This window comes from Neopsephotus bourkii, unplaced genomic scaffold (genome assembly GCF_033783945.1).
Source record: "Neopsephotus bourkii isolate Nb327-2 ecotype Australia unplaced genomic scaffold, CSIRO-AGI_Nbou_v1 NB_1373, whole genome shotgun sequence".
Lineage (NCBI taxonomy): Eukaryota > Metazoa > Chordata > Aves > Psittaciformes > Psittacidae > Neopsephotus > Neopsephotus bourkii.
The window spans coordinates 3,325,432-3,351,441 of record NW_026901852.1 but is presented as its reverse complement, the minus strand read 5'-3'; the positions used below and the strand labels follow the sequence as shown (position 1 = coordinate 3,351,441).

General features: G+C 41.0%; 1 protein-coding gene and 1 long non-coding RNA gene across 2 annotated transcripts; one reads left to right on the top strand and one right to left on the bottom strand.

Moving 5' to 3' along the window:
• The first annotated feature begins 9,340 nt into the window (after positions 1-9,340).
• LOC133219691 (uncharacterized) lies at positions 9,341-10,958 on the top strand. Its single transcript, XR_009727483.1, has 2 exons — positions 9,341-9,696; positions 10,750-10,958. It is a non-coding gene; the product is annotated as an uncharacterized LOC133219691 (long non-coding RNA).
• Positions 10,959-11,801: 843 nt separating this feature from the next.
• On the bottom strand, positions 11,802-25,807 carry ABCG8 (ATP binding cassette subfamily G member 8). Its single transcript, XM_061367175.1, has 13 exons — positions 25,557-25,807; positions 24,057-24,179; positions 23,146-23,302; positions 20,960-21,198; positions 20,407-20,539; positions 18,444-18,713; positions 16,395-16,560; positions 16,207-16,299; positions 15,155-15,354; positions 14,952-15,028; positions 13,369-13,636; positions 12,686-12,813; positions 11,802-12,236 (listed from the first exon to the last, which is right to left on the bottom strand). The coding sequence occupies exons 1-13, from the start codon at positions 25,668-25,670 to the stop codon at positions 12,099-12,101; spliced, it is 2,106 nt and encodes a 701-aa protein (XP_061223159.1). The 5' UTR covers positions 25,671-25,807; the 3' UTR covers positions 11,802-12,098.
• Between the last annotated feature and the right edge of the window lie 203 nt (positions 25,808-26,010).

The window sequence follows — 26,010 nt, the reverse complement described above, 5'->3', positions numbered from 1 at the left end:
TGTTGTTCTGTGTAATTTTTAACATAAATCTGTATTTAAACATCACTTTCCATAGTTGTGATTGATAGAAATGTTCATTAATAGAAATGCTTTTAAAATTGCTAATGAAGTATCAAGATGCAGCTTTCTTGGCTCTTTCTGTCTTGATGTATGATCTGCTGTAACCTCAACTGTATTTTGGCTTCCATTGGTTCACCAAATACATGTTTATTAAGGAAGTTGCCAGAGGGGTATGTAACTGTAACTTAAGGAATCTGTCTTCTGTTCTTTGCCTGGTCAATGTACTTTGGAGTGATAGTAGAAGAGTAAAGAACATAATCTCCAGGGTTCATCTGTATCTACAAGGAAAATAAACACATCTTTTTTTAGACTTCTCCTACATGTACTTCTCTTGTGTTGAGTATCTCATTAGGGCTTTTGACATTACAGGTGAAGACACAATACTTCCACCTTTTACACTAGCTTGTGTGTTGTAGTTCTATAGCATCTTTAATTCATTCTCCTAACTATTATTCCAGTTAATTTTATGGATACAAGAACTGCATATCCATGAAAATGTGCCTTTTAAACAAAGAAGTGCCTGTTACTTGTGATTGTAGCAGAGTTTACTTGGAGTCTGGTGGGTGCACTTGATTGATATAAATATTAAGAGTAAACTTACTGTCACGCCTACCTGGTGTGACGTTTCACAGTCCAGAGCTGTGGTATCGTGAAAATAGAGACTTACAAATAACAAAAATAAAAGAATGCATAGAAAATGCATCCGTTATCTCTGTAAATATCATTGGAAACTCACAAATGTGCACATTTATCTAACCAGTGTAATATAGTGCCTGTGCAGTATGTCAGACAGGATTTAATGAAATGAAAGCTTGTTTCTCTGCATTTAATAACTTTGTTTTCAGTTCGTTAACCTTATTTTTGCTAAGCTGTTCCACATAGACAGCACTGGTTGTTAAAAATTCAAGTGTGCGCACAAGGTTTTGGCAAAAGATTGGAAGGCTTGGACAGTAATCTGAAAGTTAGAAAGCAATTAGGACCTCATTTTTTAAAGTAAAATTTCCAGTTCCTTACGTAATATATTTGCAAATACACAGAAAATTCTTGCTGTGCTTAAAAAAAAAAAGGCAAAACTAATCAGGAGCTGAGAAAAGTCAGAAATTTTGTTTTCCAAACCAACTAGATGAGTCCTTGCTGTATCTGCCCCATTGGTGCCGTGGCTTTACAATGACCTTCGTTACTTCACAAGCAGAGACTCACCAACATCCTGCACCTACATGGCCCTGACCACTCAGCACCCTTTGTTCCTGGGTTGTCAAGATGAGGTATTAACATTTGAGATTTCATTCATAGCCTAATGGTTGTGTGCCCTAGCTTAAAAGCAAGCCTCAGCAATGCTCGGTTTATTTCATTTCACAAATGGAGATGTTTTAGGTTTTTTTCTAAAGCTACACCTACATTACATGTGTTTTAGTGTAATAGCAGCTTAATTGAAGACTGTCAACCAGTTGGCAACACTTTCTCTAGTGCCACAGCTCTTTTTGTTAGAGGTCATCTCAGGAATCTCTCAGGTTCACATGGTAGCTGTGCTCCAGTAAGAGGAATCACATCAGAGTGTAATGAGGCATTGGGCCTGTGTGCTGCTTGAGCTAAGCTAGCATGTAGGGTGAGGAAAGGAGCATTGCTTGAAGCAAACACCGGGCCAGAGAACCAGAGGAAATTGACAGCGGATCTGTAGACCTTAACTACCTTTGTGACAAGGAGGTGGTATCTCATGGTTGTGGACCAGGTGCAACTGACTGTTCAATGCTGTACCCTGCCTGAATCTGTGCTGTGATGCTGACAGGTCCTGTTTGCTGGCTGCTGCCTGCTGGGGCAGATGAGAAGCACACCAAGCCACAGCCAAATGTGGCTGCATGTTGCTGGTCCCTGTACATAAGTCTGACCATGCAGGGTTAGTGTTAGTTAGCTAGCATCTGTATGTTTTTCTAACTGGCTTGACTTGAACCAAACAGAATAATGCAATATAATTTAATCATTGCAGCTGTGGCAATGGAAAATGAATTTGATAGCCTGTAACTGAAGAATGTAAGTTAAATTGTTTTCAGCTATGAAATTGCATTTTGAGTAACCTTATGGAAACTTCTGGGCTGAGCCGATTAAACATCAGTGAGGCACTGCAGGAGCAGGAGACGGAACAGCACCAGGGTTTTGTAGCAACAGTAGCGGAGTAGTGGGAGGAGGTGCACACTGATCATTTGGGATCGTGCTACAGTAGCCCAGGCCCATGGATCCCTGTGGCAGAGATGGAGAGATCATGCAAGAGAGACAAAAGCTGCCATTATGCGGCAGTACTTTTGATTTTCTGTTCCAGTGAATGTTTCGTATGCAATTAAGGAATGATTACATGGAGGAGCGCAGTCTCTCCTGTCTTAATAATGTGGGACAGTGAGGGATTTGTGCCACTCCAGGACACTGTCATCTCAGTCTGAAACGGGGTTACACCAGGAAGGTTTTGCAGAATAGGCATTTGTGCTGACTCCTCTAGAGAATACGCTTGAAATGGTATTTCTCGTGCATTGGTGTGCTGAGACTCAGTCATTTCAAGCATGAAGAAAAATGCAGTTTAGAAAGCTGGTGTTTCTTCACCAAGTAAATAGGTAGCTCCAGTGCTTATTTCTTCATATGCAAAGAAAGAAGGTAAGGTGACAAAATGCAGAACAGCAGCCTGGAGAACTAGTGATGATTTGAAGTCCAGAAACCAAATGTACCCTCTCATTCTGACACAGCACACACTCCTTTAAAGCAGAAAAGAATCGTTTGCCACCAGCTAGTGGATAACTGGGATTGGGCAGGATCCAGACCAGGTGTGGTATCCCTAAGACTGGAGCACGTGTTTCCAGATGCCATTGTGGGAAGCTGAGAGTGTGCTGATATGAAATGACCTGACGTTACTGTAAAAAGCAAACTGGGGGAATCTCTGTGTGTTTGCATAAATAGCATGTCTTGATTGGGGTTGAGAGGACTGGGAAAAGCTTGTCGCTTGGATCAAGATGAATTGATGATGAATAATCTCACTTCTGTATGTATCCTGTGCCACATCATGGACTCGCCTCTTTCCCCCTACCCCACTGCCCTTGAGGTAGGGCAGGAGGAGGGCACTTTCTGAGCTCCACATGAGAAAAGTTTCCTTGTTAACCACCAATATAGTCACTTTGCAGCATGATAATTACATGCTGTAGTTCTGATCTACTAAAGCAGCTTGTTCAGCTTGTCTCCTGAGACCCTTTTCTGCAGAAAGAAATGTAGCTTGGTGGGTTAGTAGCTGTCCAGACTTCCTTAATATGTACTCACTTTTGAAACTGGAATGGCTGAATGGATGGTGTCTCTGGCAGTGACAGCTCTGAAGGGTTTTACAGATGGAATGCCTGAGTCAGCAGGATTCCAGCTGCAGTTTACAGTAATGAGGGAGGATCGTAACAGTGAAGGTAGTGCATTACGAGTGCACATAGTGACAGAGAAATAAACTGGCAGCATGTTCACCAGAGTGCCACCGTACTTAATGGTTTTCTCGAACGTGTGGTGCTTCCAGACGCCAGGAACACAGCAGAGGAGGAAGTGACAGAAGTGATGGATTTTCAGCACGAGAAATCTGTCAGCATCTAGAAGGAATGGCTCATTTCCTGCAGCAGTATATTGTTGCTGTAAAGGTGATAAAACTGAGCATGTAAGAAAAAGCTGAGACGGGCACTGAATTTAGCCTTTTTAAGCAAAGATTTCTCTGCATTCCTTAAAATTATTCTCATAATTTCTGTGCAAAGTCAACTGCAAAAAGAGGTTTCCTTTGTAGAATGGCTGCAGTCCCTGGTGCTTTGCCAGTACTTCTGTCAGTCAGTAATCAGAGGAAGGCCTTTTAAGTCAGTGGCTCCAACTGACACTCTCATTTAGTCCCAGGGCATCTTTCTGAGTACAAGTGTGCATAGCTTCACTTATAGGAGCGAAGTTCTGAAATTCCCATTAGGTATGGAAATAAGCAGACACGGAAGTTTGAGGTTAGAGTTTTCGCTGCTGTTTCCTGTAATTAAGAAAAATGAGATAATAGAGACTGTCTTATGCAGTGCCTGCTATAGACGGGGATTCCCCATTGATCTACTTTTAGATAAAACTATTAATGCAAGGTTTCTCTCTGGTGCTCCTAAACCTCTATATTACAGCTGGCTAATGCTTCACAGTTTCTCATGTGATAACCCTTACAACACCATGATAAAGCAGTGGTAGCTATAGAATTGCTATTGTCTGCAGCAGTAGCTCCACACCTCCTCCTAGTTCTGTTTCTTATAGTTATTTCACTCAGCTCGAAGTGCCACTGAACTTAAGGTTCAGAACACATCGAGCATCAGTGTCTCATAGTGAAAGCAATGAGTCTTGAAAACCAGCAGTAAATTTAATTTTGGGGTTTGCAAATATTTTGCATCTGCAGGTCTTTGCATAGTCTCTGAGACCAGGGCAGCTCTGGAAGTGGAGTAATGGCAAGAGCTGTACCTGAATCAGATGAATCATCAAGATGAATCTTCAGGGGAGGAGAGGAGGGTGGATTTTAAGATGGAGAACATTTTCGGCTGGAAGGAAAGCAGAGGGGTGTTGACAGGATGGGACTGGCCTGGCTAACCTCCTTCAAGGCTGTTGAAAGGCTGTTTTGCTGGGTGCTGGATTTTTATTTATAGGAGAAGGGGGTCTGAAGAACAGTAGTCAAAAGACAAGATTGCCACAGAGGAGCTCTGGTGGGATGGGAAGGTCTGGGAAGATGCCTAGGTGGGAAGGATGAGAGGTAAGAAGAAGCAGCTAACAGCTTCAGTGTGATGCCTTGGGCTGGTTGGACTGTGAGTGAACGACCATGAGTGGAAAGAGCAGCCTTCAGCTCACTGGCAGCCAGGATCGATGACACACCAGTGTGCGTCTTTGCCTTTCTCATGGCTCTCACTGTCTCCTCCTCACCCACTCACTTCTGGAGGTTCACTGGGGAAGAAAGCAGTGACAGCAGCAAGAGTTGTGAAAGGTAAGATGACTGCTAAACCCAACTCAAGAAAGAGGCAGTGAAGGATTGATCAGAGCTGTCTGGTTCTCTCCTGCCTCTCCACCGTGGCGAGTCATGCTGGTACTAGCCCTGTGAGTACATCTGGGTAACTCAAACAGGAGCATAATCATCATGTGCCAAAAATCCCAAAGGAAGTTTGTTTCAGCAGCGGCCTCTTAAACTGCACTTCTCAAATTCAAAAGCAGCTGTAGGAGTGTGTTATTAGTGTAATTTTGGGTGGTTCTAAAGATGAGTCTGAACGTGGGACAGCATTTGGCATTGAGGCTGGTACAATTTCTTTGTATGTTCTGACACCGAATTTGCAGCCTGACATGAGGCTGTAACTGAAGCAACTGCACCAGGGTGCTGAGCCCGCTGCCCAACAAAACCTTCCTGCCTAAACCAAAACTAAATCCAGCAACTGCCCTTGTTACTTGAAGTGTTCCCTGGGAGTTCCCTCTGCTCAGTTTAGCCCATGGCTTGAACAGCTCAGGTAATAGGAGCTAGGTAAACTGTAAACCTTGATAATCTCTAGCAATTGTCCAGTCTTAGGGCCCTTGTAACATTTTGTGAATAAAGTTACACTCTAGAAATTGGACATATGATAGAGTATTGGAAAACCTGTTAGGAGCCGTATATGCATAGACTTTGCTTAAACAAGGTTCTTGCTTTCCTTCAGGATTTTGTTGACTCAGCCTGTATGTCAAACATTAATGCTCAGAGTGAGGAAGCTAACAGGCAGTTATACCACATGTTATAATTGTCCAGCATACCAGGGAGGAGGAAAAAAACCCAACCAAGTGCAATAGCTGAAAATAAATAATAATGTATATAATATGAAATTAATTCAAAATAAAACCCCTTTAGTTTTCTATCTTTTTATAGTTTTAATGACAGCCATATCTTTCACCATCTATAGTACATATAAAATACAGAGCTCCAATTGTTTTATGCCCAGGAATACAATTTCTGCATTTGAGTGTCTTTCTTGCTGTCATCAATAACATTATAAATTTGTCTAAATTCAGCAAGTAAAAACAAGGTTGAAAACTATGTTTTATACCACTAGCTGCAGGGGGCATAAAATTACGGTCATTTGTGGCTTTACTATTGTCAGTCATGGTTGAGAGTTTTTTTCCAGTGGAAATTTATCATGCGCCTGTCACTGAACATACTACAAAGCTGCAAGGCATTTTTCCGATACAGAAGCATTGAGAAATTCCCTATGGAGTATATAAAGGTAAAAATATTACTTCACCTTTCTTTTGTCTTGCTTTTAGAAAGGATAGACCTGAAGCAAGCGTGTCTAAAGTGTTTGGGGTGCTGAGCTCTGCTGTCATTAGATAGTGCACTTAGGTAATAATAATACTTAGCCAAAATGCTTTTTACATGCTTACTTGTAGGATTTGGGGAAGGCAAGAATTCTGTTTTGGGTTGGAAGGGACCTTAAAGCTCATCCAGTTCCAACCCCTGCCATGGGCAGGGACACCTTCCACTAGCGCAGCTTGCTCCAAGCCACTTTCAACCTGGCCTTGAACACTGCCAGGGATGGGGCAGCCACAGCTTCCCTGGGCACCTCACCACCCTCACAGGGAAGAGTTTTTCCTAATACTAATTGTATTAAGGGTGAAAGAGCGAAATATTATTGGTGCTTTGCCTTTCTCAGCAGAGATCAGTCTCTTGGGGTGATGGCTACCACAAGTTTGGTCTCTGGCTTACTTGGAAATGCAGTGACTGCCTTGTGTAATGTAACATCCTGCACCTGGCACCAGTGAATTAAGGGCAGCATGTGCCCTGTTTCTCCAAGTTTTCAGTTGAGGCAGCATATTTTGCTGTTGCCTGGTTTGGAAGTCCCTTTTTTTGGCTTTATACCTTTCTACAGTGAGTTGAAGCACTGCCATGAGGTGATCAGCTATTTTCATCTAAGAGTAGTAGAAGATCTGGGTGTTTGTTGAAAAGTAATCCTTAAGGTAATACTCAGTTCTTTCAGGCCACTCTCTTTGGCATTGGGTCTTGCATTGTAAGAAGAAAGATGACTCCTCCCTGGTGTCAGGGAGGAGCTGCTGCTGAAGGCCAGACCAGCATAGCAGCGAGGCCACATTTTTCTTGTCTTTCCTAGTGAAACACGAAGTCTATTTTTCATATTAAAAAAGTTTCTGTTGTTGTTTTCTAAACTCTTCCCCCAGCCCTGTTAAACTTCCTTCAGCAGCAGTACTGCTTTGAAGAGCAATGTAAGCTGTACCTCATATGGTTGTGTTATTGCAAGGCATTGGGAATTTATTGTGAATTACATGCTCTGCATTTTGCTTGTGACTATTTGTGAATGTTCACAGATTTCCAGCTGCTCTGTGTTTGCTCGAAAATTCATTACTGAAGTAGTAGATGACCGTCTTGTGGGCTAATTCGCTTGTGTACAGATTATTTTTGAGACAGGTGGCATTGGTGCTTTACTCACCACATAGGTTCTGGCCAGTCTTTTAACATTTATGCTTCTAAACCCAATTGTTCAACATGAAGAATTAAGGTGAGGCAGAAACAGTACTGATCTCGGTAAGCATGCCAGTAATCTAGGCAAAGTCTGGTTAGATCCTTAAAAGGAGCAAAAGATCCACATGTGTCATTGATGGGAGATGCTGGTTCTGGAGCTGTGATGTGAAGGTTGAGGGGTCTATTAAGCTGCAGTTTCTTAGTACTGGAAGCGTTAAGTACGTAATTGTAACCACAAAATTACTTATCTAAGCATGAAAGTACCTAATTGTAACCACAAAAGCAAAATAATGCCAACAAAATTTGCAATTCAGAATAACCGTAAGTTTGATTCAGCGATTAAACGTCAACAAACAGTTTTATAATTAATTACATAAATTGGCAGCAGCACTTGATTTTTCGTTATTCCTTGAAAGAAAAAAACAAAAAGGAGCTATCATAGGCATTATGGTTGTGTGTGTATGTACATGTATATGTAATCTATTTGTGCAGATACCTCTGCATATGCATGCTAATATGAACTCACGCACATATGTATGCTTTTTAAAGCTCATCGGTTCTTAAAAGGGTTAAGTGGTTTTAAAATTACCTCAACCCACTGCTTAAACATTGTTGCCTTAATTAATAGCTGCTAACATGTGAAGGGCTTGTCTTGGCTCTCAGAGTGTAACAGGAATAAAAGCAGCATGTCACAGAGCTCCATGTACCTTCTCTCTTGTCTACTGCCAGTAAAATTAATCATTGTGGCTAAAACCTGAAAGGTTTGCTCTTTCTGGTACCACTGGACATACCAACACCTGCAATTTCTCACCTCCCTGCTTAGCATGTTGTCCGTGATTTACCTGTTTTTAAAGGAATTTCATGGGTGTCTTTTTTAATTAAAAGGGGTGGCTATTGATACTTGTTACTTACTTAGCATTTCTGAATGCATTTAGCGACGAACAAATACGGGATGAAACTTTCAGCAGCTACTTATTAATTTAGCTTAGCCATAGTGAAAGCTAGTCCTTGCCAAACGACGAGTTAAAAGTATTTTGGAGGACTGCCACTACCCACGAGCCAATATGCAAAGCAGTGTTTCTATAATCCATTTTCCAGTGCTAAAAAAGTTTGTCCCTTTTGCCAAGTGGAGAGGCTGCATAAACTTGGAGTGGAGGCTGGGGAAGAACTTTCCACCTCTCCCTTTATTAAATACTTTCAGTAGTAAAGACCTTTCTTACCTGTCTCTTTACAGGTAAGACGCCATCTTTAGTACTCAGAGGTGGTGTAACAGCATGCAGTTCTGTTGTCCACACCGTGCTTTATAGTATCCATTTAACCCACACAGATTTTTTTATTTCTGGATTTGGTGAGTTTTCCTTACAGATATTGTTGTCTCTTGTATTTGATGTTCCTGTTCCCAAATTTGCTGTGTATGCAGGCTGAAACCCCATAGCCTGTTGCAATTCATGTCCCGCACTGGGCAGCTCAAACGACGTCTGGGCAAAACAACTTGGAAACTCCGTAACCAACTGAGCATGATGCCCTTCCAAAGCCCGTCCTGCACTGTCCTGATTGTCTGCCCCAGCAGGGACAGTGACTTAGGGCCAAGGAGGTCCTTTTTGAGTCTGGCCAGGGAGGATACAGGAGAGCAAAGGCGGGAGTGGGTGAATCCTCAGGCCTGTGGCCTTGTTCCACAGGCAGTCCTCCACTTAGATGACAGATCTGCCTCACTGCAGTGCTTAAACTCCATAACAAACTGAACTCTGTCGTGTGTGGGACGCACAGGATGGTGAGTTCTGCACAGTGAGCTTGTGATCTTTAGTTTCTGTGTTGAGATGGTTGCAGACTGCTGCAGCTGGTTTTACTGATGTAGGCAGGAGGGCACACGGAGCTGCTGCTGACACAGGGCAGTCCTGAGGAAACAGGGCGGCTACTTCGAGACCTGGAAAGCAGAGCTGTGCTGACGTTAAATTAAGACATTTAGCCTTGGTTTGAACTCTCAGGAAGATTTCTATTCCCTCACTGTCCACTTGTTTTTGCAGCAGCAGCAGCTCCGCTGTGGAAGTGTGAAACCTTTACCACACAAAACTAATGTGAAGCAGGACACGAAGGCAGAGGCCGTGGTATACAGCGTGACCTTCATTGGCTGGGAGGTGGGTAATTCCCCCTAAACTCGTACTATTTTCAGCTCCTGGCAGAGCGAGTGGGGCAGGTGGTGTGTCATCCACCCGCTCTTCCCTGTGCTTTTCCCGGTACACAGCCCCACGGCATGCTATTGTTAGGCACCAACGCTAATTGCTGGTATTTCAAGGCTCCCATCTTCTTATTGCTAAAGCCTGTAACAATAATCACAGCCTATATTCCCCATCTCTAGGCATCAAGGAAACAAGATATGATCATAGGCAGCGTGTTAATGTAATTGTAGTATATAGAATATGAGCTTTTTCTGTGTAAACACAGGCCTGGCCGCATCCTATGATAGCTCTTCCTACACCCCATACGATGGCTGTTCCGAGGCTCACCACTCAAGTTCCCATTATGTATATATCCACCCTTGTCATAACACCACCTCGGAAACACTCACACCGCTTGGTCCTGCTGCATAATGTTAAAGAGGGTGGAATTTTAAATTGAAAAAGGCTGTTTAAGTAATGTCAGCAGCCTGACTAATTTCACAAAAGGAAAGAAATTCAAAGTTAAGGCTATGGTATATTCTTATCTAGATGCCTGAAGATTTCTGTGCATGACAATATGCCCCTAAAATTCAGAGCTGTCCCTTATGTCTTTAATTTCTCCCATTGTGTCGCTCCTTTTTTTTTTTTATTAAACATCAAAGTGAATTCACAACAGAGAGTCAGCCTAGAATTTAATCCTCTAAATACCTTGAAAATAGAGGTTTAGACTAGAAGTACCAATATATACCCTTAAAACTTCAGTGTAATATAAAAGAGATTCTAATCACAACAGATCATTACAAAGAAGAGTAAACCACTTTAAAAAAATTAAGTGTCTTAAATATAATAAAAAGGAATAATTAAGAATCAAACAGGAAGCTGCTAGTCTGACAATTTAATGATGCTGAATTGGACTGAAAGAATTGGCTTTGCCATTAAAAGGCAATGAAAATCTGATAATTTCAAAATGGCACTAGCATCAGATCAAGTGGGGTTTGTTGGGTTTTTTTTTTCCAAAATCAAATGCAACAGAACCTGGAAGAAATGGTAGAATTCACCTTAGAAGAACCTTGGAATGGATTTGGATTCCTGTTGCTGCCTGGGGCTGAAACTGTTATTTAATCAGACCTGCTTAACACCTTTAGACTACAGCCTGCCTGGGAATTTATTACCACATGGAACCTGTGTAAAGTAATGTGGCAGTCCTAATGGCCAAATAGAATAATAAAATACTGATGTTCTTTCATCTTATTTCTTAAAAGAAAAGAAGAGGGGGGGAGAGATTTGCATAACAGTATTCAGGGTGTTATAGCTGATTACACTAGGAATTTCACACTGTGTGCAACATGTAAATCAAAGTAGAGCAGACAACATGTTCTGTGTCTCTGTGTATAAGCGCAGAGATATGCATCCAAATAAAAAACCAAGCACGTGAATGTTATAAAATCCTCACAAGAACTGTATACATAATTTGCACATACACTTGCTGTGACTGCAGGTGAATTATAGCCATCTATTTACCCTTAGTCACTTTGTGAGCATTTGTGTCCTATGTCTGAGCATAACTAGGTGCACCATTACAAGCGTTTCACAGATAGCATCATTACATTTTTAATTACTGGAGGGGCAGGTAGGTATTTTCTACCTGAAAATCTTAGGAACCAAACTTGGCAAATTGCTATGATTTTATTGCCACGGAGAAAGATGAGCTTGATAACAATCACTTGGAATGTATTTATACTGTAAAAATAAACTCAAGAAGGTGAGATAATTTGCTCTGTTACTAGAAATCAACTGTACAGCTAGTAAATACCCATTCTGGGGCATCAACGGCATTGAAATGGTACACAGAGGCAAAGCCTTAAAGCACATCAGCAATTAGAACCTGCACAGTTAACAGGTGTGTTTTCCATACTTCGTGTTCTCCTGAAGCACCAGTGAAATTTTCTGTGTTGCTTTCCTCTAGGCTGTTCTTCTGAGTGCTGAGTGTTATACAGGCTACGGAAAGCAGTGTTTTGTGTCTGCTGATGCTGTTTGCTCAGAAGTATGTGATCACTCTATATTCAAACATGATGGACTTACTACGCAAGATGGGTCCCTTCTAAATCGCTGGCCCATAGCTCAGAATATTTCAAGGTGTGGTGAAATCATAAGCGTCTTGTCACCTATAAGACCGGTACGTCAAACAAAAACACCCTCCCCCCAACCCTCTCCCAAGCCCCAATTCCGGGCTGCAATCCCGAAGTGAAGCCGGTGGCTCCCGGCTCCCGGTGTGCTGCTGCCATCCTGCGGCGAGCCGGCCCCGCGGCTCCGCTCTCATTGCACAGAAAATCAGCGTGTGAGCTTGCCCTGGGTTCTTGCCTCCTTTGCGTGGTTTGCTGTTACCAGTCTTGGGTTGATTTCTGCTTGATGAATCTCAGACACAGGTAGTATGAAAACAGGAAAGTGCCAATGGTGCCAGTGAGGACGAGGTAGCTCATGTAGAGAGGGTGGGAGTCCAGGTCCATAGACTGTATCACCTGTAACCATGGAAAACACAAAACTAGGGAACAGACACACAATTTTTGTGAATGTCTGGTCACTGCCGCCCTTCCCCTTGGTCTCCAGAAGGCTGTAACTCTCGGAGTGGTTTGATAGCTGGTTACTCATATGCTATGTCTAGTGGCTGCAGTATTCCTGAGGAACAGAGCACAGCTTCTGTACCATTTCAGCAAGCAGTAGTTGGGCCTTGTGTAGATAATAGTTGCCCTTTGTTTTTTTCCCTTTTTTCTCTTCCACTAAGAAGAAAGGCACAAAAGGAGTGAATGCTGTAGGCCCAAATTTGAAACATACAAAGTATAATGTGACTTCACATTTTAATATAGTGCTTGCCAAAATTGAGTCCTACAGCATCTAGTTAAATATGACAGGCACACAAATAGCATTCTACTTGGTTATCAAATGTTTGTAATGATTATTAGTGACTTACAAGTTTCCCTGGTATTTGAAAACTAAAATTTCCGAAAGGCATTTCATATGTGGTGTCAGTGAACTGAATTTGCATCATTCCTTGAAAATTCCATCTGAGAAAAGAGACTTTAGAAAACCAATATGGAACTGGAAGGAAAAAAAAAAAAAAAGGCAGAAAGAAATTGATATACATACACACAACTTGAGAGTTCAAAAACTGCTGTGTGGCTGCCAGATACAACAGGTTTGTCTAATTTCTTGACAACCACAGGCTGTAAATATATACCATTTCATTACTGGACAAAATGGCAGAGATACTTTATATTGTCACATGGAGGTGGACAATTAAGAGAACACTAATATCCATGTCTTTCAAACTCCCACTGTCAACAGAGTCAACAGATAAAGACTGGAGCTCAGACCTTATCTACTGAATATAATTACTTTTACTGAAAAAAAATAGGAACAATATAAAAACTAGTGGAGTTTTTTTTGACCAAACTTCTCCTTACCTCATTCTTGGAGAAAACGATGCAAAATGAACAATCTGACTCCAAGATGTCACCACCCAAGATGACAATTGCAAAGGTAGAAATAAAGCTGAGTTTTCCTGCACTGGACACACTCAGCCTCACAACAACCGGTTGCTGATGGAAACCATCAATGTTTCAGTTTGGAGGTGTGGTGGGAGCTTTGGCCTACCTGTCCAGAGGTTTTTCAGGCTTATCACAAAACCACCACTCAGGTAGCATGCTGTGAAAATGACGTTGCCAAAGAAGGCTGAGAGCTGTGATGTCGGCAGCATTGCTGCCATCCAAAGTGCCAGTGCGCGGGCAGTGTACACAGCCAGCCATACCAAGAGGAAGCACAGCAGGAAACGTTCTACTTCAGGAATAAGGTTTGACAGCCAGTAGATGGGAACTGCAGAAATGATAACAAAGCCACAGTGTTCTGGGAGCTCCCCCAAAATCTGTTCAGGAAGAAAAAATTAGAGAGTAAGTTGAATAATATTTACAAAAACACCTGAGATGCACCTTGATGTACTTATGGACTGTTTCTAAAAACTACAGGAAATACCCCTGTAGAAAGCAGTCATCTCCCTGTTAGGTGTTGTCAGTGACATGCAAAACCAGAAATTGAAATCCTCACTAATTTTTTCTCCAGTTGTGACAATTCCTATAACTAATTGTTAAATTGAGAGGATTCTTGTTACAGATTAGATGTCTTGTTTTGGCAGCTACTAAGAATTTCAGACACCTTCCCTGAGAACTGGTGTGCTTGATAGTAATACTGTTACTGACTCATGGAAACCATGTTTTGTCCAAATTTGGTTGACTCTGGTGTGAGATCAAACTGGAGACAAATTTGGCTGTTGGTCACTTTCCTGCTTTGTCCCAAAGGCAGTCCACTTAGCAGCTACTTAACTCAGTGTAAAACAAAAAGGCACAGGATTTTCTCAAATATCTAAAGGTATGTATAGAAAGCATTATGATTATTTCTTCCAAAGAGGGCTGTAACTATCTTCTAATACTAAGGTTGTAATAAATTACATCGATTTCTCTATGAATAATGTGCAATCTTTGTGACACAATGCAAAGAATATTTTTCTCTGGCAACCATTAATAAGCATTTAAAGTCTTGTGCAGAAATGGAAACCTAAATTACAGATGCCATGGCAGGCAGAACTTATCTAACAGTGGCAACATCACAAAGAAGGGATTATTCTAAACCCCTGTGAAAAAGATAATGTATTTTTTTAAAAAGTTCTGGGGTTTTGATTTTGTTATTTCAGAAACTCTGTTTCTGCTAAACCCAGGACAAGTACAGGCCCAAACAACTACTGGAAGGAAATGTCACAGCATTTTGCCATTTCTGTTTTACCTTTGCTTTAGCATTTAGTATTAATATTTTGTTTTGCAGATCAAGGCATGTAATCAAACTTTCAAAAATGTTTCAGTGAATGAAATATGCAGGTATGTAAAATGGTCTAATCCCTCACATATGAGTTTGAGATTTCTCAACTTCCAGCTAAACAACCCAGTGAAAGATTCTTCTTTGGCTTTTCTGGGGTGGGATCTCAGCCATGACTTACGACAACAGATCTAAAGTAGTGTGAGGCTTCATCCATTGATGCCAAAGAACCAAGAGCAATACCCTTAGCTGGCAGACACAAAAGAACAAAGTCATATAAGAATGTGATCATTTATACAATGAGGCTTTGACTTGTTTGTGTTTTCTAATGTTAAAGCTAGCAGTTTGTATTTTCTGGCAATGAATCCAATTACCTTAGCAAAGAAGTATGGGCTAACAGAGTACATTCCACTTTCTAAGTCATGATAAAGCATAGCTCTTTCCGAGTGACCTGCAGGGTAGGAAAAAACAGGTTGATTTCATCTTAGGGCTGCATTAAGAAGTATATATTTTTTATCAATTCAAGAATTTTCTGATTTTGATTGCTTATAACTTTTACAAGAAAACTGGCACTTACATTTGGCAATAACATCCAAAATCACTATGAATGGGATTAATGCACCCATCGTGTACAACAGTGCTGTTGTGTCACGAATAGAAAGTCTGGTTTTCTCGTGGCCATAGTACAAAAATCCAATTAATAATGACATGAGAAGGGCCTCAATTCCATGGATTAATAGTGTTGGAAGATCTCTGAAGTCATTGGAGACCTGACGACTAGGAAAACAAGAACATGACCATAAGGTATAGTACTTATTAATGCCACTTAAATTCAGATATGCTGTCTGAACACTCTCCTAAAATCAGTTCATGAGATTTCCTGACTTCAAATAGAAGTCAGGCTGTCTGTTTCCGTAAAGGACTTTACTTAATCAAAGCTATTGAGTGTCTGTAGCTGCCTACTATTTCAGGTCCTAAATTCTGAAACCTGGAAGGAAGGCAATGAAGGTGGGACGGTCTGATTTTAGAGAGACAGAAGCAATTACTTCAGTCACAGAAGTCTCTCTGTTAGGGATCTGTACCATATGCTAACAACAGCTGATACTGGTAGTGATGTTTTACAGGTTCTAACCTCGTTGATCATGTTTCTTTTGAGTACACAAGCATGAAACCCAACTGCAGTACCTATCATCTATGCTGGTTATCATCACTAAAGGCTTCAAATCTGAGGCAGAGGTGTGAGGATGGCAATGCTTGAGCCTGGGCTTGCTGAGGGTTGAGTCACCACACTTTGGCCCGGGTATCAGGATGGCAGCACCCAAATCTGGGACACGTATTGCTGAGCCTGGAGGCTCTTGCTGCTACTTAAAGCTGCAGGCTCCCAGCCATATGACCTCGAGCTGACTGGGTGGAGCCCTGGGGCAGAAAGGTGGGGTCCTACATCTGACTACTGTCCTGCCCAGACAGCTGGGGTGAGCTGGCACAGAACACTTCTGCTCTAGGCGTTCCCAGGCGTAGAGCTAGCTCTGCATTTTCGGCATGCACTCAGTTCCTATTTTGTGCTGCTTTCTTATGGTTTGAAATGCAAACAGGCATGATACACAACTGTTTATTCTGGAGATATGTTACCTTAATAATACAGTGAACTGTTTTAAGGGTCCTGGTAACTGATCACATGAATGGTGAGGCATGTTGATAGCCTCTTCTGAATTAAAATGGGACCTGCCCAAAATAAAAAAAAAAAGGAAAAAAAAAGGAAATTAGCACAGGCTGGGGCTGTTAATTCCAGTTCTGCTGTATGACATTCTTCTCTTTACCTTTGCTTGCTGAGTGTTTTTGCAACATTGTCTCCTTCAGTAGTTTTCCATAAGAAATCATCAAAATCTTTGACATTTTCTAGGAACAAGTTGGCAAGAGTATTTGCTCTTTTTCGGCTTTCCATCTCCTTTTCTGCAGTCTGTTTATCAATACTGGTCAAATCAACTGCAAGACATTTGACATGTATCCGTATGCTACAGGTGTAGTAACTTCATGATGTGTTTAGAATCAGAAATTTTATCATGAGCAGACAGTACAACCCGTGTGCATAAATTAAGCTACAATGGTCAAAACTTTATCAGTTACTTTAGGTAATTAAGAAAGAACAGATTGTTAATGTGTATTTTGCCTTGGGAAATGGCCCTAGTCATACAACGAATCACTGAGATTTCCTAATTGCTTATTATAAAATTGTAGACTGCTATTTCACATTTTTTGAAATTTTAATAGTGGACTGAAGAGGGCTGCTGGGAATAAACAGTTTGAATTTCCTTCTTGGCATGCAGGCATTCACAATCTGTTATGTTACTAACTTAAATCACGTGGTATTTTTCCACCTGTATTTTGATAGTTATCATCCTTTTTGAGGTGCCATAAACTTTACTTGATACTGAGAAAGCCCAAGAATATTATCTAAGGACAACATAGTAGAAGCAAAACTAAGTGACTCAGCATTATTTACTGAACAATTATCTTTTTTAATCTAGTAGTCTTTCAAATCTTATTAATAGTATTTTCCAGTGCTGACCTTCAGTGTAGAGTGACAATACCTGACATTTTGCACCTGCTTGCTGAGAGAGCTATATCTGCACATTTTGTAAGTCCTTACACTGGGCTAATCATCTCTGTGCAGCCACTCCTCAGCAGGAGTCCAGCAAGAATGAGTTGCAGTCTGCCTTACCTCTTCCCTCTGCCATGGTGTCCTGTTTCTCCATCAGACACACAGCCAGAATGTGTGTGCTTGTGTCAGGTGTTCCTTCTTGCTGTGGCATCCTCTACCATTCTGTCCTATTTCTGCCTTCCTGCTGCCCATATTTCTTTTCTCTCTCTGTGGGTGCTGACTCTGCATACCACTAAATGAGCTTCCACCTTCTTTCCTCACCCTTCCCTGTCTTCATGTTGCAGGGGTTTCTCCCTGTAACACTGGCTTGCAGCGACAAGGCTCCCCATGAGTGCCTCAGTCTCCATTCACATACAGGGTGCTGCAAGCCTTCATCAAGTGGAGACTGCTTTGACACTTGGTGATGGCAAAGGTCTTTTTGCAGGGCTTGACAGTGAGGTTTACTTCTGTTTATCTCTGCACAGCTGATATGAGCAGACACTGCCTGCCACATAGGCACAGCTGAAGAGTTTACTCTAGAGCACTGAGGTTGGTGTTTGTATAAGGTTTCTGAGCCAACTGACCTCGAGGCTGGAACTGAACCAACCTCTGTGGTAAGAGACTACTGCCATTAGGTTAACAGGGCCAGATTCCTTTTCCATGTTGCAAAACCCAGAAGAAAAATGGATTTGGAACCATGCAGTTAATGTTCTTCGAGAAGAGGAATAAAAGGGTTGCTGCTCTCTGGGTTTGGTTTTTCTCCCTTCCAACGTGCTCTGTTGGGCAGCACTCCTCTTTCCCATTTACTGTTCCAGCTGTATTATTCCTCACCCTGGGAAAATAGCTTCCTACATTTCTGGATTCAGAACTGGCTACAGAAAGCAATTGTTCAGTTCATCCATGTCTTCCCCAGTGAAGATATTGAAGTTTGAATCAATTAAAACATGGGAATAAGTGTGCTAAACATGTGGAAGGGCTGCTACACCTGGCAGGGTTAGAAGGATGATTATTTAAAACTGATTTTGTCCATACCTCTTGTTTTTGTTACATCTCATGTGCTGACAGATAAGGATCTTGTTAAAAACTGAATTTGCTGCAGTATTGATTTGAGTCAGTTATAAAGCATTTCTAAGACAGTTATGGTCAATAAAAATCAGTGTTAGCTGATACACTTACAAAAGCACATGATCTCCAGTAACCTTTTTTTATGGCAGTGCTTGATACTAACCATAGAAATCCGCAGGATTGCAGTACCTCGGGCAGGGATAGCCTAGTTCTGTGAAGTACTGGACCATGTCTCTAGCTGTTCCACAATAAACAGTGAGTCCAGAAGTCATCAGAAGAACTAAATCAAACAGTTGGAAGATATCTGACCGGGGCTGATGAAGTGAAAGAAGGGCTAATCTGTTTCCTCTGGCCAGTCTGGATAATGTTATCACAAGGTTATGTGCAGTAAAACTGTCCAGTCCAGATGTGGGCTCATCAAGTATGAGTATTCCTGCCAAAGACAATAAGTTTAGCTGAGGAAAGCAGCATGTCTGATTTAGAAAATACATTCTAAGTGAAATGGTGCTAGTGCATGAAATCTCATGGATATATTTTACTTTTTTAAAGTTCAAAGTATATTTCATACCAGCATCACTAAATATTCAACAGTGGCAATTTATTTCACTATCTTACTGAACATGATGGCCAAGAGTAATTATTTTAAGTCTTCTCTTGCTTCCACTGGAAACCAGAGTTTTCTTTATCTTTCACTGAGGTGCAGTTTTAAGTTCCTTCTTAAGTTTACATTCTTCTCTGCAGTTTTGCACTGCCAGTACTAATCAGGTACATTAATATTAATTAAAACAATAGTACTAGTTTAGTATCCTGCCTACCAAATTATTTTAACCTAAGTGCTTGATATTAAAACCTCCTGCATTATTCACGTGTAAGTACCCATACAGTATTAACATAGCTTCTCCTACCCCAACTTGTCGTCTGTATACATATGTATATATACATATATGTGAAGAGATATGCATATGTTTGGAATTACTTGTTTGTTTTGCAATTTGTTGCTACCAACTTCAAAGTGTTTTATTAATTTGTAGTGTTTGTGGTGTTATGGAGCTTAAGGGCTTCCATGAGCACAAGGCAATGGCTATACACAAACATGGTTTCTCTGCTGGGGGGTGTAACATGTTTAAAGTGTAAAGAATGCTTTACTTACTTTTCCTACAACTGATTATTTTCTTTTACTTCCGTACTAGCACATCTATTCCTGACCAGTTTCTTCCAAAAAAAAAAAAAAAAGGCTTTTGCTTTCCCCATAACTATAAAAATATAACTTTTATACAAGCAAAAATTTCTCAGATCCATTTCCCAGGGGGGAATCTGATAGGAAATCTTGCTCAACAAGAGGCTGAAGCCAAGATTAGTAGTGCTTTTGATATATAGCAGAGCAGATAGGGGATTTAGTCCTGCAAAATCGACTGTGGATTTAGCATCAAGTTTTGCTGTTACTGAAGGCAATGGAAGTTTCTAGTCCTGTGGCATAAGCCAGCCCCTTCACTGAGTTGCACAAGACCACAGTGACTGAGGATACAGTTAAAAAAATTACCTTCCCTATTAACATTGCACATGTAAATGGAGGCTGGGTTGGAGGACAGGAAAACAATCTCAGTGTTATAATAGGCCAGCAGCCTAAGTAACTTATGGCATGTGGTCAGACAGAAAACAAACCTCACATTGGTATTTACAAACCAGAGCACTGCTGTGAGGGTTACTTCAGGCCACTTCCAGTAGTTTGTGTGATGCTGGTTTTAGAGAGCAGGGGGGGCTCTGCCTAGGTTTGTCACTGCTTTTCCACTGGCACAGGTGGCAGAAGTGAAAGTGGGCTAGCTGCTGAAACACTCAATTTACAGAAATGTTCCTGTAATAATTACAGCATTATCTGTGATCAGCAGTGATTTCAATTTAAGCAAATGGACCAGCACTCAGTCGCTGTGTCTAACTTTGCTATGGAGAGAGAGCCTCTGGCAGAGGATGGTACAAGACCTGCTAAGTGTCCTGAGTATAAACTCCTCAAGCTACCCCAGGGGCAACTGTGCATATGACTCTTCCCTGAAAAAATCTATCTTCATTTGCTGCCCCATTTCCCTCAGTGGTCTGTGGTGGACACAGGAAGGTGTCAGGGTTTTGCTCACCTGGGTTCCAGAGCAGCTGCACAGCAATGCTCACCCTCTGCCTCTCGCCTCCCGAAACTCCACGGAGATACTCGTTCCCTACCCTGGTGTTTGCGCACTGACGCAGCCGTAGTTCAGCTATAACATCTTCTACCTGAGGGGAACCAAAGGGTAACAGAGTTAAGGCAAGAGTTTATTTGCACACTCGTGCATAGATAAAGCTGAAGATATGATTAATGTGGTTAAAATTCAGCTGGATATTTCAGTGCTATCTGATTAAGAGACACTTGAAAACAAATCTTGATTTTTAGAGATAACATTAAAAAAGACTCAGCGATCAGCAATTTAGTTCTTCTTTCAGCCTCTCTAATGCTTTCTCTAGATTGTCATTTTTTATGAGCTTTGGAACAATTGCTGGTTTCTATCTTGAAAGAAGAGAAAGGTTTATAATTCATAATCTACATGAAAAAATGCCAGATTAGCTGTTCTGACTCCAAACACACAGGATCTCTTGGATAATTGCTGTCAGACACATTTTTGACAAATTTATTTTTTTCTCCAACAGCTTAATTACCCTTTTTTCCCTTTGTGAGTCTGAAAAAAACTTTGGAAGGCGCAGTTTGGCAACGAACAGTAGTGTTTCTCTGACAGTCAGGTGAGGGAGCAGTCGGTCATCCTGACGCACGTGTGCTATGCATTTCTTAACAAGCTGGGGTGTGCAGGGTTTATTATTGATCATGATTTGACCGGTCGTGACTTTGCCTCCATGATCCCGGCAGGTTATCACATCAAGCAAGGATGTCTTTCCACCAGCTAGAAGAATGGATATTGAAAATTATATTAACTTCCAAAGGATAAATTTGAAAAGTGATTTAGTCACAAACAGTGGATAGAAGTTTTCATTCCTTAATGTCTTTTCCCCAGCCTTTCCTGAGGTTTTTCCAAAGACACAGAGAAAGAATGATCTTGAAAGAAAATACTGACTATAAGCTCATGTTCAGGAAACCTCTCTCCTCTGGAATGGAGTACTTGACTTTAAACTCTCTTATTTCCCAGTAAAACTGTTTAGTTGGGCATTGACGATAGTTCCATGAGTTCAAGAAGCAAGATCGTAAGGTCTTCCTATAACCTTTCTTTCACTTTTGAAACACAGGTGAAAGGTGGTGTCCCATGCTGGGTTGCAGGGCTGGCACCTAAATGCCTGACGAGCTTGCTTTGTGGAGAGAATTGTGAATTCAGAAACGGCAGCTGGAACAGCTGTATGACTAAGGCACTACATTATTATACAGACAATAGGAATCTTAATCATGATTGAAATAAAAATTATTGAGACTTAAATAAGACAAAAAGTCATTTCAATAATTAAGAAAAGCTGGCTCATACTGAGATCTAAGAGAAGTAAAACAATGAAAACAACACCTGATTTGGAATTCAATAGCAAATGATTTTTTCCTTTTTGCTGTATGATACTGTATGTAAACACACAAAGCTGTCTTATTATGATTAGATGTCATTTATTTCTAGTCTCCCTGTTGAAAGATTAATTCCACGCTTTTTTCTTAATATATATATTTTAAAAAAGAAACCCATCCATCTGTAAACCACGTATTGCTCTATTTAAGAGTGACATATTGATTGCCATTGACAATGTGAAACCCATCAGCAGTTTAATCCACTTTACTAAGCCATTTGATGAAATAGATGATAAACAGCTTTTAAAAATAGTTCAACTGGTTTGCTAAAAGGGGCTTGTGCTCAGTGTATATTACCTTACAAAGGTGCTATAACTCAATATGTTATTTCATCAGAAGCTTTTCCTTTTATTATCAGGACAATATCTAAGGTACAACTTCAAATACATTGAGGATATCTGGTAAGAAAAAAATCCCATGGCAATGGGGAAGAAAAACCTATTTTGTAGAAATAAAGTTGAAATTTTATTGGCAAATATACTTTGCCTTTGAGAGAGAGCATCTTTACTGAATCACTGAGCTAACCTGATGTCAGAGTCTAGTGGAGACACAGCACGGGTTTTTTTGCTTCCACAGCATAGGTACTTTTTACTTCAGTTTAATAGGTCACATGTCTACTATTTATCCCTCCAGGTAAGCTCAGACTCAACTAACCACATTGGGTAAAAGCCATCTCTCTGTTAGTCACCCTCACCTTGAGAAGATTAAACCAGTCCCACTAAAAAATGTAAGAAGTCAAAGACCCAATTTAAAGCCAAGCAGAAGAGGAACTGTCTTTTCTTCTCCTTAAATTTCTCTTAATTAATCCAAAGGTGATATTTTATCCTGTTAGAATTGTTCCAGTCTGAAGGGAATTTCTGCTTATGGCTATGCAACTTGTCCCTGATACTTCTTACAGGGTCTGTCCTCATTTGTCTGCTATGTTACTGGGTAAAGTCTGCAATTGGCTTGTTTTGAATCTGAGCCATGAAGCTGTTCATGTCCAGCAGAGTCAGGACTGCAGGTCACACTTACAACAAACCCTGCTACACCTCCAGAAAAAATCGCAAATGTGTAAAAGCCATAAAAAAGTTCGATTTGGAAATAAATGTTAATGCCCCCCCCCCCCCGTATCGTTCTGTATTTACTCATACTTTGTTACCTCCTACATTTTAAAGAATATATTTAAGTGACACATTTCCAACAGTTTCTCAACTAGATTTTGTAATTCAAGACTGCAGAGCATTGCTCTTGGCAGTGTGTGTTTTAGCTGAGAGTTAGTAAAATCATGAAATTTCTTTGCTCTTACCAGTGCTTCCAATAATAGCTAGCATCTGACCACTTTGAACTTTTAAATTAAGATTCTGGATTATTGTCACATGAGAACGTGGATCCGATTTCCAGGCCCAGGGCATCTTCATCTGAGCAAGGCTTTCATACCAGGGAATCTGGGATGCCATGTTAACCTAACAAAGAAAGAAACAAGTCCCTTCAGTATAAGCTATAAACTACTTAGCAATAAATATCTCTGAAGTTATATTGCAAGCAGAGTTTATATTAAAAAATATTGTTAGTCTTCAGAAATATATGGAAGAAAGTTCTTTTACAGCCAAGTATAGTTTTCATGCCTTGCTTCTTACTCTGTTAATCACTAAAGCTATTTCTGTCCTCTGTTACTTTGATAATTTATCGCTACTGTAAATTCTAAATGCTTCAAATTTTTAATATAATTTGAAATTATGCTAAATTGAAAATTGTGAAATCTATTTCAGATGCCATGGAGGAAAAAAGGGAGATGAAAAATGTCACTGTTTTTCTGAAATCCTCCTTGTAAGTCACCCTCTCTTTGTCTCCTTCTGCATATTAATTCTTGCCAAGGGCTCTCGCCATCCCTGGCTGGATAGACAGGCCCTCTGCTCCAGCCTTCAGAGCAGTAATTTGGTTCAAGATTGAGAAAAAACAGAGCCTAGAAACAGATCTCTTTTCTTTGTTTATCCCCTAGCTTTACTAGATATGTTTACAATGGAGGGTTTAACCTGCTGTCCATATTGCGGCAAAGAGCATGATTCTGCTTTAAAAAACATGTATTTGATTGCACAACAGTCGTGTGAACTTTGTGTTGTGAACTTCAAGTTTGGATTTAAAAATGGCTTGCATATAGAAACAGTCATTACCAGATATGTTTGCTGCTGAAGGAAGTATATAAATTACAACTTTTACCTGGTAGTTGAGTTCTTTGACCTCGAGAATGTTTGATTTTCCACTATATGTGAAATACAGACTGTTGTCGTCTTCAGAGCAAAAAATAGTATCCTGGGCATCCTCAGCATTCTGGGTTTTGGTCTGGAAAAGTTATTAGGTTAATTACAATAGCTAATTATAATACCTAAAGTGCTGTTAAAACTTGAGTTTAGAAAAAGGTGAAAACACAAAGGGAATTATATTTTATGGGATATAACAGTGTTGTTGGTGAGTTACAGTAGTGCAGAAGTCTGAAGGGTAGAAATGAGTTATCTTTTAATCGGCAGGAAAAGTACTTTGTTCTAGCAGCGTGTATGAGGGCCAAACATGCTGTGCTATGCTCTTCTATTTACTTTCAGTTTAAATGAGATCAGTTTCAAAACGGAGATAAATATTACACCACTATGAAGAGATTGGACACTATTTCTTTGAGCAAAAAATACACTGCTTCAGCGATGTTAGTGTAGTGGATCAAAGTGGTGCATGTTGAAATTCATAAGTTATGACAGCTGAAAATTAAGGCTTACTGGAAGTAAGTTCATCATTGACAGGGATTCATTAGCTTGGAGGTTTTATGAACAAGTAGGTGTGCAACCACAAGTACAGCCTCTTTTTCTCTTCTTTTGATTATTTTAAATTCACGGTTTGTCAACTGGAACTTAGGGTTCTGAGATATCAGTTAAAATAACAGTCTCTCCTTGCCCTGGTTAACCTTTTCCATATAGCTGCAATCAAGAAGCCTTTGCTGAGGCAGCTTACAGGCTTTGGGTTTAAATGCCTGTAGTTTTCATTCCAATTAGCCATATCTCTCCTATAAACTTGTGCGTTTCCTACAAGTCACACTCATACCCTAGCCAAGGCAAATGTACCTCTTCACTGAGTAGCAGACCCTGTCATGCCTTAGGTGTCTTTGCAAATGGTGATCACCACCTTTGTGTACACCTCTTTTTCTCACAGAAAACAAGGCTGATGAATCCTTTCCGTCTAGATACACAGCAATCAGCAATGTGAAAACAAGGAGCCTGAAAAGCTGTATTAGAGCCCTCCAAGCTCTTCCCAGTGCAAAAGCACTTCACACTCTTACTTATGTTAAATTTAATTTTTAGAAAAACAGGTGCTTCCCAGCAAACATGTGGAGCTGGTTTACAGTCCAAAGGCACATCGTGTGAAAGCCAGTCCAGGTCATACTCAAGGAGTTTCTAATCCATACGCCTATTTGAAGATCCCATCCCTCAACTTCACCACCACGGCACCTGAGCACGGCTTGCATGGCACTAGACACAGCCTCAGTGTGCTCTTGTGGGGAGTGAGGATGTTTTCCGCTCGCCATTTTAGAGCTGGAGCAGGGAGGTAAGGTCTTGCTGCCTGCGGAGAAGCCTGGTTGGCAGGCTGACCACCCGCCTGTCCCAGCTCCCAAGCCAGCACTGTAGATGCAGGACAGCTAAGCCCATTGGGTCCCTCCTTGTGGGTCTCACTCACCATCACCTCCTTGCATGCCACCTGGCTCCAGCTGGCACTATCCAGAGAGATAGTTTCAATATCTTCCTTCATGCTGGTGGTGGAAGGTCTTGCCCCTTGTGGTTGTTTGACCATTGGCTCTTCAAAAGCTGTAGAAATCCTTCTCCTCTTGGTTTTGAGCTCAGTGCTTTCCAAGGACCTTCACCGCAGCCCCATTTCTCCTGGCATGCTGTGTCTCTGCAGCTGACATGGCCCTGCGGACAGAGAAATATTCCCCTCCTCTGGGGCAGTAACAGCCCAGGGTAAAGGTACATCAGATAGCAGCCTCAGCTAACAGCCTATCAGTTGTTTTCAGGAAAAAGGAAGAACTTAAAGCCCGTTTATTTTCTTTTAGGCACTTTCCCAGGTGGCAAGCACCAGGGCCAGCGACCTGCTCTGACCTGGGGACAGCAGTGAACTGCCCCTGCCTGGTTCT